The following is a 15,413-nucleotide window of genomic DNA, read 5'->3' on the forward strand; positions in this document are numbered from 1 at the left end:
GTAGTACCTGTTAGGGTCTCAACTATGGGTTAAATAGAAACCGACGTGAAAACAACAAATATATTCTATTAAAAATTTTTTTTCAAAAGCTTTGGATTCGGCATTAAATAACCCGAAAAGGGTTGATATGCCATAAAACAAAAACAACCAACCAACCAACCTTGACAAGGTTCAAAAGAGAGTCGCAAATCTGATAGGCCCTGAACTGTCATCTAAGCTTCAGCCTCTGTCCCATCGACGAAACGTTGCATCCCTCTGCCTGTTCTACAAGTATTTTAATGGTGAATGCTCTGACAAACTGCAAGCACTTGTGCTCCCACAACGTGAGCACCCTCGACAAACCCGACAGGCTGCTAAATCCCACCCCCACACTGTAGAGATCCTTAGATGTAAAAGATCTTTCTACTCCAGTAGTTTCTTCCCCAGAACCGCTAGACTTTGGAATTCCATTCCAGGTCCCTGCTTCCCCAACTGTAGTGATGTACAGAGGTTCAAGTGAAACGTGAACCGACATCTTGCTGCCCAAATCCCTACATAGTACCCCAGTAGTTATTGCCTCTGATAGTAGCCCCCTACACCAAAGTGGCAATGTGCCTTGTTTGGGGTAAAAATGTAATAAAAAAAAAAAGAAAAGAAAAAAAAAAAGAAGCCATTTGCGGTTCCAGAAATGGAGCTTGAAAAGGTGAGGGCACAGAATCCTCCTGAGTCAGGCTTTGAGTTGACCACCATGACGTTTCTTCCAGCCTGGGCATGGGGCTGGATAAAGTTACCTGGGTGTTGTTGAATGGCGTGATTGAACCACTAAAGGCGTCTGACAAGGAGATATTTTTGGAGGCAATGGACTTTTACAGCAAGTGCAAATTTTACTGTTGGTGATAAACTGTTGTAAATGAACACGAAGGATGCAGCATAGGCAATGATGGTCAAATACCTCCAGTTTGCATAGCTTGCTTGCCCGCACAAGCAAAGTCTCGCAGCCATAAAGGAGAATGGTGTCAACAAGGACCTAGTAGATTCTGATTTTGGTGTTCAGCCTTATTTCTTGATCAGATAAACGTTTCCATGATTCGGCAATACTTCATATATTGTGCAAAAGTAGGGTCCATATAAGACTTTGAACCATCCTTATTGTGTCATAACTAACTGATATTCTTTACATTTTATACAATTATTTATATTTTTTCTTTGACTTTGGCTTGTATAATAACAATTGAATTGAATTGTTATATTTATTGTTACTATATTTTCTCTTTTAACTTTCACCGTTGGGAGGTGATAGTGGCTAACTCGTTAATGACATGGAGTGACAACGTGGGTGTGCCAGGTTCAAATCAAGTTTGTTTCAAAGAAATATTTTCACTTCGGATGTTGACCACCTTCCATGTGATCTTTCCTGTAAGTACCTGATGTCTTTAGATAAAGAATTCTGACTGAAAAGATATCAGGGAAATTAATGCCAACAACAGAATTATTTGATTCATAAGAAATTAATTAATGACTTTAACCGTTTTTAGCAAGGTTTTGCAAGTTGCTTGAAATAATCTCTCTCTTTCTTTTTCTTTCTCTCTCTCTCTCTGTATATATATATATATATATATACATATATATATATATATATATATATATATATATATATATATATACAAAAGTTAGAATATGTATGTGTGTGTATAAACACTTCTCAACCTATATACTAAACGAATTTTTGATCTAAAGTCTTGAAATTTTGTATATATCACATTCTGACATGTGGAAAACTTTTTAATCAGGTTTCATCCATAGAAAAGGGCAGCTAAGGAGTCAAAATTAAAAAATTGTTACGTGGGGGGGGTGACCGTATTTTTATCTGTTTGTCAACTGTTTCATGAATGCACATGCGCGGCCGTAAAACATGGCAGCTTCTTTATGTTAAGAATGAGTAGGTTGGAAAACACTTTATAAAGAACGTGTCACGCTGGCTTAATGGTTATCGTACTTGACTCACTGTCTTTAGATTTTGGTTTCGGTTTCAACTCGAGTATTTTTTTTACTTACAAGAAGTGAACGATTTAGAAAAAAACATAATATTCACATGCATATGTCTCAGTTTCTGCATTAATGAAAATATAATATTTATATGTATTTTACGACCGGGCAATGCTGGAAAGCTTTCTAGTATAAGAATAAATTTCAACCCCTGCATGAAACTTTTGTGCATCTCACATTTGTACTTTCATCCTTTTCAAGGGAACTTGTTGCGATGATTAATCAAATGATAACTTCTGTAAATGGCTTGCCTTGAGCTTCCACTTCTTTCCATGTCGTTAAATGTTTCAGTGTTTTAATACCCAAACGGCAGTGTGAACACAGATGTTCTTCGACAACATGATATTTAATCAAAGATTAAAGTGCTTTTTTATTTGAAGTTAATTTTTGAAAAAAATATATTTTCATTTTACAATTTGAGATTATCACATTTATTTTTTTTTGTTTTTTTTAATTTATGATAACATTCATTTTTTTTTCGTGATGAAATCAATCAAGATGAGTTCTTGCTGTGAATGTCTTAGAAGGAGGAAACAAGGTGTTTAAGTACCATTAGTTTTATATCATTACTTGTATTAGCGACGCTGGAAATTTTCATATAGTCCCTCACCTGAGTGTATGATTTTTTGTAAAAAAAAAAAAAAAAATGGAGAAGGGAATACCTGGGAAGATAGTTTCATGACAACAAAAAGATACTACTCTTCTCCTCTAAAAATATAAAAGAACAAAAACAGATATTGTAATGCTTTTTTTTAGGTGGGGGGTATTATAATCACAAAATAGATACTACAGTGTCTACAAGAAGGAAGTAATGCCTGGAATGATGGTCTCATGGCAATAAAACAGATGCTATTGTACACCCCCATCTGAATCGAACATTAATAGATACCACATTCGTCTGAACTCGTATAATAAATCAAAGTAATCATGAAAATATAGTAATAGTATAGTCTCAGCCTGAATATAACGAAACGGTGCCCTCTTACTGTAACAGAATGTCCATGAATGAGAAAATCAGCGAAAATATAACCAGCAGCAGCTGTCTTAGTACATATGCAAATTAAGCAAGTGTGCATACGTGGACATCACGGGGAGGGGGAGAAGGCAGAAAAAGGGCAGTATGTGGTCGAGCAGGAGACACAAAGTGTGCCGCAACCAGGCAAGATGGACGTGTGAAGATGAGGGCAAGAAAGCACTGACTATGATTGACGTGAATGATGGGGAAAGAGACTTTTAAAAAGCACGTTATATGGCAGAGCATTGTGAAACACGTGTATGAAAAACCATGAATAAATGCATTTCATTGGCACACAGAGAGATTATTTCAATTGCTAAGTCGGATTTTTATTTTTTTAATTTTTTTTTGTTTGCTCCTTTGCGATGAAATATCAGACAATGTGTGGGCTTGAGTGGTTGAAATGTAATGATACGGTTCAAGTGTAACAGTCATATTGCATGAAGAAATCTGGATGGTACAATGGCCGAATGAGAACTACAGCCATGATTTTTAACATTTTTTTTACTCTTATTCTGTTCTTATCTTGAGGCGACATTCACCCCAGATCAGTTAAGCTGGCTCCTTCAAATAAATTCCCTAACACTATTGATAGCCAGTCACGGTTCCAATGGTAAACACCATAGATTGTCAGACCCAGAATCAGTTTAGTTTCTGAGCCACGTTTTAAGCTGTCTGCCACATTGCTTCTTCCAGCCCCAAGGAGGAACTGGATCAATAGCTTCTCTGATGAGATCGCTTTGTTGACAGCGGAGGGTCTGATGAATCCAGTGAAGATTTTTTGTGAGAGGAGCTCACTGGAAGGAGGTGATGTGGAACCGTCCTCGAACCATCGTGTTTGGCAGGAAATGTTGCCAGGGCACATGCAGGATGCGATGCAGGCAGAAATGATAAAAAAATAACTCCAGCATCTCTCATCAGTCAGGACTCAACTTTAGAGGAGAATGGTGTGGATGAGTGTTTGGTAGACTCTAACCTTTGTGGTGAGCTTGATTTTCCATCCAGACCACAAACGAAAATGGTGGTGGCAGAAGATGAGGTGGGCGCTGGTGATACAGGTTTTAATATCTGCATCCTCACATTTAGTCGCAGTGATAACTGAACCTAGGTACTTGAAGCAATTCACCATTTTAAAAACTCCATCCAGAAGGATTGGCTGGTTTTTTGGTGGGGAGAAATCTTGTTGTCAGTTTGATTTTCCCAGTGTTCACCCTCATGCTAAGTTGGGAAGCAAAGAGTTGAAGTTTGCCAATTACTGATTGGATGTCTGAGAAGTTTTCGCCCAGAATCGCGATGTTGTTGGCATAGTCCAAATCATTAAGGACTAACCCATGACCAACAGTAACTCTCATAAATTGCTCAAGAGCATGTGTCATAATCCAGTTCACAGCAGAGTTGAACAGTGTGGGTCAGAGGACACAGTCTTGTCGGATTCCAGAGTAGATTTCAAAAGCTTCTGATCATAAACGTACACCTTAGTTCAAATCTTTCAGCAGATTTTAAGAAGTTTCAGTGGCATACCATCTGCATGCAAAACCTTTCATAATGCTCAAGGATCGACCAAGTCAAAGTCTGTGGCAAAATCAATGAAGCAGATAATTGTCTTTTGCTCATATTTTGCGCAACATGAATATCTAGTCAGCACATGCATGACTAGGTTAAAACCAGATTGGTCTGCCCTTGTTTATGAATTTCACTGGCTTTGGAAGCGCCACAGCAGGATGATAGCAAATATTTTTATGGCAATGCCATTTGTCGCCCTTTTTGAAGAGGGGGAAAAGAACGGCGTCATGACTCCTATGCATGGAGAAGAATTCTGTGGAGTGCCGGAACCATAACATGAGCACAATGTTTGTAGATCTCTGCTGCGATGCTGTGAGACCTTCTTTTGTAACCTTATTATTCTTAAGTTTCCTCACAACTTCCTTGACTTCGTCAGTCGTCAGTCGGCCGACCACACAGTCATACTCGCCATCAAGGTCAGGCGAACCCTGTGAGAGAGCTGAAGAAAGAGGATCATGATTCAGCAGTTCTGAGAAATGCTCAGTTTACCGTCGAATACGTTCATCAAGATTAGTGATCAGGATGCAGTTTCAATCAAAGATGGCTTCACTAATACCTTTGTTTAACAGCTGCACCATCCCTTCTCCCACAAAACAAACTTTATAGCAAAATATTTAATGATTTAAAAAAGAATCAGAATCAGTAATTGTATCAGAATCGAAAATTCAAAACAGATTCGGTAATTGTATTGGAATCGGGGAAAATATTGTCATCGTCCCATCACTAATATATGTATAAACTTACAATTTGAATTCTTTTTAAATCCTTTTTTTTCCTATCTGGCCCCTTAGACAGGGCACAAGCTTATACTTGAAGTAATTATAAAAATAGACTTACCTGAACATGTTCTTCAACGTCTGCCAGAGTTGATATGTGCGTATAGAAACCTTAAAAATAAAAAGAATACGAAAATTAAGGAGTCAGCCAATCGAATAATTGAATAAAGAGTATAAAGGATGTTATATGTAGAAAGAACGAGAATATAAGTTAAAGAGTTAGAGCACCACTAAAAGAGCATAAGTACCAATGGAAAAGCAGAAGTACAAAGGAAAGAGTAAAAGCACTCATGAAATAGAACGAGTACTAATGAAATAGAACGAGTACTATTGAAATAGGTCACTAATGAAATTTGAGTACTAATGAAAGACTAGGTGTACGATTGAAAAAATGAGAGTTACAGTGAAAGGATGGAAGTTCTATTAAAAGAACAAAAGTATCAATGAAAAAGTGGACTTACCAGTGAAAGAGTGAGGACACAAGGAAGATAGAGCACCAATGAAAAAGTAGAAGTACCAGCAGAAGTAAAAGTAAAAGAAAAAGACTACCAATAAAAGAGTGAGAACATTAGTGTAAGAATGGGAGTCCAAGTAAAAGAACAGTAGTTCTTATGAAAGTGCAAGAGTAGCAAAAGTGTGAGAACACGAAAGAAGCAGCAGGAGCACAAGTGAAGAGTGGGAGCACTAGTAAAAGAACAGGAGTACAAGTGAAATAGTTAGAGCGCTAGTTAAAAAGTGGACTCACCAGTGAAAGAGCCGAAGTAAAAGTGAAAGAGTAAAAATATTAGGTGGAGAAGAAAGTTCCTGGGGAATTTTTTTATTTTGATTTCAAATGATGTATTTTCAAATAAGTTTTCGTTATAATACCTTTACTTTATATATAATTTTGAAGAACGTTTTTCGCTCTGTTTAATCGTTTTAATTACAATCGTTTTAAAGCAATAATGTTTTCTTTTTAGAACGTTGAATGCAAGATGGTAAAAAAGAAAATTCGCATAATTTTCTTTTTTCAATTCAAACTAGACCGAAAAGCTACTGAAACAGCTCACGATATCAACAAAGCACTTTGCCCAGAAACCACTACTGAATACATATTCTTATAATGTTCGTTGCTTTGTAAGTCCAACATGCAGCTATGTTGTTTCCAACATTCTGAAGTAGGTATGTTGGTATTTCGTTTGAAAGGTCGTTGTTATCTTCAGCATTCTGTCGTGGTTTCAAATTCGATGTTGCATTGTGTTATGTTGCATTGTTATGTTGCATTGTTATGTTGCATTGTGTTATGTTTACGCTATAGTGTCAACTGTAAACTGTTCTTTTTTTTTTACTGTTATTTTATCCCAAACAAGACACAGTGCCACTTGGACGTAAGAGGATACTATTTGGGACCAGATTAGCAGGGATACTATGTAGGGAGTTGAGCAGCAAAATGATTGTTCACATTACACTTGAACTTCTGCATGTCAGTACAGTCAGGTAAGCAAGAACCTAGGAAGAATTGGTGTTTTGGTGCTTTTGTACAGTCATTTGTACAGTTTTCTCATCACATTTCAATCTGTGGACGATTTCTCAATTGGATACACCAGAAAGGTGGATATTAATGAGCTCCTGACGATCACTAAGAGAGAGTCGAGGCATATGGACTAAATGTTACGTTGTATAACCTGGAATAACAACAATTTCGATTAGAGATGCTTTGTTGCCTAAAAGGTTGATATTTTAAGTTGGTTTTAAGCTCATTTGTCGCTGCAGTGTTTCTTTTTGCCTTCTCGATTTGAAGCTATTTTTTTTTTAAATTGACGTGAACACTAGGATACTTCAATTAAAAGTCAAATATGAACAGGTAAATTTATAGAGGAATAAAAGGCGAATCAAATGAGGTATAGGTTGTTTAAACAGTGGCATTCAATTTAGCTTAAATTTGCGGTTTTTGAAAAAATGACACGTGTGGACTTTCTTTTTGGTGCCACTGCGTATATAAAAAATTATTTCTACAAAAATGTCAACAAAACTCTTTCTAAAGGAAAGGCAGTATCTTAAAAAGGCGTCGCAATTACGAACATTTTAGAAAATGAAGAACTTCGAAAAAACTATATTTCGAAAGAAACGGTAAGAGAAGACCAAAGCTTTGTTGATTTAATTGTACTTTATCTCTCTCTTTCTCTCTCTCTCATTATATATATATATATATATATATATATATATATATATATATATATATATATATATATATATATAATTGCTTAAAGTATGTGCAATAATTTAACTTAGCTAAGAGTTCAGTTTTCTTACGAAAGTGTTCAAAAACTAATTGCTAAAGTTTAAGCTATTCTTATTTAAAATAATTTTCTCAACAGTTCAGATTGTGCGAGAAGATACGAGTATTAAAAGTGTGTATCTGTTTGTTTGCTGTCAATGTGAATATGCACGTAACAGTATAGCAGTATGTGTGTGTTTGCTTGTCTTTCTTTTATCGGTGTGTGGATATGTGAGAACTTGTGTGAGTTTACTGTTTTTATTAGAATTTCGTATTTCACATCAACTCAAGAATTGTTTCGAATGAGTAGAAATGTTTCTCAGTGATTGAAAATGTTGAGTTCGCACTGAATTAACATATTTTTTTAATTTTTAATTCGGGGACGCTGGTTATTGCTTTCACTTTCTCCCATTTCTTCCCTCGATACAGAAAGGAATAAATGAAAAGAAAAGTTTATGAAGGGAGAAAGAAAGTAAGTAGCTTATGCAAATCCCTTTTCACGGTGAATGTGATTCAGCAAATGTTCATATATAAAATCCCTACATCTGATCAATGATTTTCAAAATTGGTTAACATTCACAAGCAACATGAACTGGAACAAATACATTGAGGTAATTGCCAAGGCTGCTACCAGGAAGGTGTGGTTTTATTTTTTTTTTTTTTACACAGTGATCACCACTTATCAAGGCCCGGAAGCCACTCAGGGATAAGGGTTATTGCAAGTACATTACGTTAGTGTGGAGATTTGATGAAGTGTTTACTTAAGGGGGCGGTTCATTAGGAATTTGTTAACATTGGACTTGAAGACATCCAAGTTGTAGTCCGGCGGGAAGCAAGTAGACGGAACAGAGTTCCACAGGCGTGCAGTTTTAAGAAAGCACTAGGTTACCTACACTTGGGAGTATTCTATATCTCTACAAAACCACTATTCGCCCATGCATTGAATATTGTTGTTACATTTGGGCTGGTGCATCGGCCGCCAGTTTTTCACTCATAGATAGGGTTCAAAGAGTTGCCAATCTACTAGGTCCCCCACTGTTAGCCGAACTCCAACCTCTGTCACATCACAGAAATGTGGCATTCCTATGGTAAGTGTTCGGACAAACTACTCCCCTCGATGTAAATCCCCGACAAACCTGACAAGCAGCAAAATCTCACCCTATACGACAGAGATCCCTAGATGCCAGAAAGCTTTCTATTCAAATAGCTTCTTCGCTTGAACTGCTACATTTTGAAATTCCCTCCAAAGCCCCTGCTTCTCTGACTGCACTGACATGCAGAAGTTTAAATGTAATGTTAGCAGACATCTCATTGCTCAACTTCCTAGATAGTATACCTATAATACTGTACCATATAGAAGCCCCTTATACTTAGTCGCACTATGCCTTGTTTGGGGGTGAAAAAACAGTAAAAAAAAACAAAAACTTTTTTAAAAGATAGATTTTAAACTCCTCCTATTTTAAGGTTACCAATAATACAACCTAAAAGGTTACCGGGGGGGGGGGGATCTACATTCCAAACATTTAATTCAGAAATTTACACTTTTATAAAAGCAATTTATACCCGTGGTCTTACAATTTTGATCAAGTGTAAAATACCTCATTTTATAAAAATGTAAATTTCTGAATTAAATGTTTGAAATGTAGCTTTTTTCCCCCCATAATATTTGAAGTTGTAGGTATTGGTAACTTTAAGTGAGAGGAGTTTAAAATCTATGTTTAAAAAAGGTTTCTTTTAAAAGATTTTCAAGTTGTCTTAAGTTTGTGAACAGGAGTATATATATATATATATGTACAGGGTACCCCCCCCCCAAAAAAAAAAACGGGCCCCAACTTTAATTAGGCCCCGTTTCTTAGTGTTATGTTCGAATGAAATGAAACTTTGGTCATAACTAGTTTATTATATTCAAAACGTCACATCAAAACACAAGGGTCTTTGGACTTTTTTTCTCCGTTCTACAGCATATGTTCTAGATGGCCTCCATTTAGCTTTTGTTTTTTTTGGGTCACCCTGTATACACACAATGCTCCCTATCTTGGGTTGAGCATATTGGGGAGTGATATATAAACTGCCATTAGCGTATTAAGCGACGCTCTTTGTGTAAACAAATCAAGCAGAGGCATTTGGACGATGTCAAAACATCGTTAATTCATTACCCACACAGCAGCAGCCATATAGCGTAATGGTGAGAAGCCTTGACTATCATTTGGGCGGTCGGGTTTCGATCCTGGCTTGAGGCAGTTGTCTGTCTAGCCGCACTGATGAGCTGTGAAACAGTGAAACAGTACTGTATGTGGATGACTATATATATATAGAGATATATATATATATATATATACATATACACTCCTATAAATTTGTTTTTGTTTGTGTATTGATAGTTATATGAAAACCCATTTTTTTTGTTAGTATTTATTTGCTCCCCCATGAAAGCAAAATGTGACACAAGCGTAATGTGGGTTACAACCAGCTCCCCCAAAAAGGGCAAAAGGAGGCACTCTGGCAGTAGCCAAAAAGAACGCACACTGTTTTCCGGCTTGGTGTTGGCCGAAAACAAGCAACTTGCTTTTTATATGGAGCTGAACCCGAAGGCCAAGGACCTTTCTTTCTATTTACTTAGTTATTTATTTGCTTCCCAACTAAGCAAATTAGGCACGATTCCGTTTTTTAATGTGGAGAGTGAAGGGAGGAGTACCAGCTCCCCCAACAGGGAGCTGGATAGTGACAATTGGTATGAAGGTTTTCCCCTACGTTGACCAAAACTGATTGCTCAAGAGCAATGGTCTGATATATGGGGTGGCCCCACATATGGTCTTTGATTGCAGCATATGCTGGAACAGATACTACACTTTGATAACAGGAAAAAGATCTTGGCCTGAAGGGCAAGAAGAAAAAAGGCGAACCTTTTTTCTATTTATTGAAAAAAAAATACAACTCAGTTATATATGGGTCATGGAATTGCATTTATCTGCAAAAGATCTAGCTAATTTACGTATTCTTTTAAACATTCATTTTAATTAATTCGCTATTAGTTTTTTTTTCGGTTTTCTCATAGGATGATTATCTGTAGTTAACTATTATGTGTAATTATATTCATGCAGATATTCTACATGATTTATACTTGCATAATATTTGCATAAAAAGGTTATAATAAACACAAACCTCTTTCTATATATATTTATGCATATGTATATATATATATTGGTTTAAAATTTTTGCCTACCAAACTCCTCTGTCAGTTTTTGGCCTACAGGGATAAAACTTAATATATATGGTATTCAAACCAATAGGAAGTTTTATATTTGGGTTTTAGTCAGGGAAAATCGGAGCAGAAATGTGAAATTTAAAGAATTTGTCAGGTGAAGGTCGAATGACGGCATTATGAATATGCATGCATAATGTAATAGCTATTGGTTCATGTTTTAATTTTTAGCCTTACAGCAAACAAGTCTTCATAGCTCAGGCATTAACGTCAAAGGAAAAAGTAAATATAATTTAAATGTTTTGGTTTCGAATCTCGGTGGTGGTGCATGAGTCATTGTTTTTTACTTTTTAAATCATTATTATATATAAGATTGAATATAATATAGTAATAAGTACGAAATAATCATTATTATATATAAGATTGAATATAATATAGTAATAAGTACGAAATAATCATTAATATATATAAGATTGAATATAATATAGTAATAAGTACGAAATAATCATTAATATATATAAGATTGAATATAATATAGTAATAAGTACGAAATAATCATTAATATATATAAGATTGAATATAATATAGTAATAAATACGAAATAATCATTATTATATATAAGATTGAATATAATATAGTAATAAATACGAAATAATCATTAATTTATATAAGATTGAATATAATATAGTAATAAATACGAAATAATCATTAATATATATAAGATTAAATATAATATAGTAATAAATACGAAATAATCATTATTATATATAAGATTAAATATAATATAATAATAAATACGAAATAATCATTATTATATATAAGATTGAATATAATATAATAATAAATACGAAATAATCATTAATATATATAAGATTGAATATAATATAGTAATAAATACGAAATAATCATTAATTTATATAAGATTGAATATAATATAATAATAAATACGAAATAATCATTATTATATATAAGATTAAATATAATATAATAATAAATACGAAATAATCATTATTATATATAAGATTGAATATAATATAATAATAAATACGAAATAATCATTAATATATTTAAGATTGAATATAATATAGTAATAAATACGAAATAATCATTATTATATATAAGATTGAATATAATATAGTAATAAATACGAAATAATCATTAATTTATATAAGATTGAATATAATATAGTAATAAATACGAAATAATCATTAATATATATAAGATTAAATATAATATAGTAAAAAATACGAAATAATCATTATTATATATAAGATTGAATATAATATAGTAATAAATACGAAATAATCATTAATATATATAAGATTGAATATAATATAATAATAAATACGAAATAATCATTATTATATATAAGATTAAATATAATATAATAATAAATACGAAATAATCATTATTATATAAAAGATTGAATATAATATAATAATAAATACGAAATAATCATTATTATATATAAGATTAAATATAATATAATAATAAATACGAAATAATCATTAATATATATAAGATTGAATATAATATAGTAATAAATACGAAATAATCATTATTATATATAAGATTGAATATAATATAGTAATAAATACAAAATAATCATTAATATATATAAGATTAAATATAATATAGTAATAAATACGAAATAATCATTAATATATATAAGATTGAATATAATATAGTAATAAATACGAAATAATCATTAATATATATAAGATTAAATATAATATAATAATAAATACGAAATAATCATTATTATATATAAGATTAAATATAATATAATAATAAATACGAAATAATCATTAATATATATAAGATTAAATATAATATAATAATAAATACGAAATAATCATTAATATATATAAGATTAAATATAATATAGTAATAAATACGAAATAATCATTATTATATATAAGATTGAATATAATATAGTAATAAATACGAAATAATCATTAATATATATAAGATTGAATATAATATAGTAATAAATACGAAATAATCATTATTATATATAAGATTAAATATAATATAATAATAAATACGAAATAATCATTAATATATATAAGATTGAATATAAAATAATAATAAATACGAAATAATCATTAATCAAAATATCATATTTAAAAAAAAAATTGTTTTTATTCAATTTTCATGCCAAACAAGGCACAGTTCCACTTTGAAGTAGGGGGCTACAATCGGGGACATAAGTTGCAGGGGTATTATGAAGGGAGATGAGCAGCAAGATGTCTGTTCACATTGTACTTGAACTTCTGCATGTCAGTACAGTTGGGAAAGCAGAATCCCGGAAGGGAGTTCCAAAGTCTATTGGAGTAGAAGGCTTTTTTACACCTACATCTCTACTGTGTAGGGGTGGGATTTTGCTGCTTGTCGAGTTTGACGGAGGTATTTACATCGAGGGGGTACCAGAGCTTGTAGTTCGTCAGAGCATTCACGATTAAAATACTTGTAGAACAGGTAGAGGGTTGCAAGATTTCGTCGATGGAACAGAGACTGAAGCTTAGATGACAGTGCAGGACCTATCAGGTTGTCGATTCTCTTTTGAACCCTATCCAAGAGGGAGAGACTAGTAACAGATGCACCAGTCCAGGTGTGACAACAATACTCCATACATGGGCGAATGGTAGCCTTATAGAGGTACAGAATACTTTCAGGTGTAAGTAGCTTTCTAGCATGGTAGAGAGAGCCCACATTCTTCGCAATGCTCTCAATGTATCTGTTCCAACTCATGTTCGCTGTGAATGTTGGGCCGAGGAGTTTAAAAGAATTACTTTCAGGTAATGTGTTTTTGGTCATTGCTATTTCTTGTAATTATTGAAGGAAACAAGCTTAGTCTTGGCAGCATTGAATGTGACAATCCATTTATGTCCCCATTCCACTACAGATTGGAAGTCTTTCTCTAATGTTTCTGGCATTTCCTTAGATTACGACCAGGCAATGCATGTTATATGTATATACTGGTAGGGTGATCCGACATTGCCCGGAACTCAATGACAATCAATAAATGTTTCACACTTCTATATTTTATTGTCATCGAAATCGGTGAAATTGCCCATTTTACAATCAAATCGATCGATTGCCTGCTGTAGTTGGGGACCCATCGCAGTGAACCGGGAGGGAACTCTCACAGTGACTTAGTTAACTATAGATTTTAGTCTACATTGCACTGTAGAGAACCTACTGTTGATTTTATAAAATCATTTTTTTATATAATATGGCTTGAATTAAAGTTTAAAATGCAAAAGTCAAGTATCATGGTTCAATTGTGCTCTAAATAGAAACATTCATTTCGAACGCGCCCCTGTCATATCCAAGAACCTATTGTTGATTTTATACACCTGGCATGACTGGTTGTGCGGTGATAATGGCTTGAATTTAAGTTTAAATATATATGGCTTGCACACGAGTTAATCTATTCGCAAGTTCAATATTTATGTCGCTTTTTATGAATTCTGCCTACACCAATTTTTTTATTGAGTCAAAAAGTGAAATATTTTAGAGGTTTATTTATATGGGAGTGCCATTTTTTTTTTTTTTAAATATATTATTCGGATCTTTCTTTAAAAAAAAAATAAGTTCCATTATATACGTTAGATCACTCCTCTCATTTTTTTTTATTTTCCATTATATATGCATACACCAAAAAAATTAAATAATAAATAAATAAATAAACACTTCTAAGCAAAACTCTGATACGTATTTTCTATAATGTAAGTAGTTCTCGAAAGTATTCTGCCCAAAACAATATTAATATTTATGTTTTTGAAAATGAAAAAAAACAAAACACAAAAAAACAAAAAAAACAACACATAAAGAAAAATCTTCCAAGACTGAAGGAATCAAATTTATTCCGAGAGAATTTGCTTCTAGGGGATCAGAATTTGAAGAAAAAGTAAGAAAAATGAAAACAGAATATTAGTTTACACTTTTGCATCGGAATATTTACCCCAAAGCATATTATTCAGACAAAAAATATTTCCATATGACATATGCACATGTTAGTGCATGCATGTTTATATATATATATATATATATATATATATATATATATATATATATATATATATATATATATATATATATATATGCGTGTGTGTTATATATCTATATTTGTAACTTTGTATCCTAGTATGGTAAGCAATACCCATTGGAATAAACCAGACACACACATATATTTATACTAGTTGGCAGCTCGGCATTGCCCGGTCATACAATATGCTTAAATATGATATTTTAATTTATGCAGGTTGCATATGTATTATTATAGAATCAATCCTCTATTGATGATCATATATTATGAAGAATAATTTATCCAGTGGACTAATTTGCAAAAAATATAAATAAATTAATTAATAAATAAAATAAATAATTTAAAAAAATACAAAAATAATAATGATAATTTCGGCTAAATTAAAAAGACCACTTGGCGAATGGAAAAGATATCCAGAAAAATCGGAAAAAAGAATAACTCTGTCGTGTTTAGCCACTCTGATGAATCGTAGACGACAAAACACGTGTCAGTGGATAAATATATTTTACGAATATATATAT

General features: G+C 32.8%; 1 protein-coding gene across 1 annotated transcript in view; it reads right to left on the minus strand.

Annotated features, from left to right (window-relative positions):
- LOC145243906 (voltage-dependent calcium channel subunit alpha-2/delta-3-like) overlaps nt 1-15,413 on the minus strand; it is a 1,923,318-nt gene that overhangs the window by 151,542 nt on the left and 1,756,363 nt on the right. Inside the window, exon 12 of the mRNA XM_080107017.1 lies at nt 5,441-5,490. Coding sequence (XP_079963143.1) covers nt 5,441-5,490 — 50 coding nt within the window. The remainder of the gene's footprint in view (nt 1-5,440; nt 5,491-15,413) is intronic.

This window comes from Euprymna scolopes, chromosome 22 (assembly GCF_053919585.1).
Source record: "Euprymna scolopes isolate OS-2025 chromosome 22, ASM5391958v1, whole genome shotgun sequence".
In the NCBI taxonomy this organism is placed as follows: Eukaryota; Metazoa; Mollusca; class Cephalopoda; order Sepiida; family Sepiolidae; genus Euprymna; species Euprymna scolopes.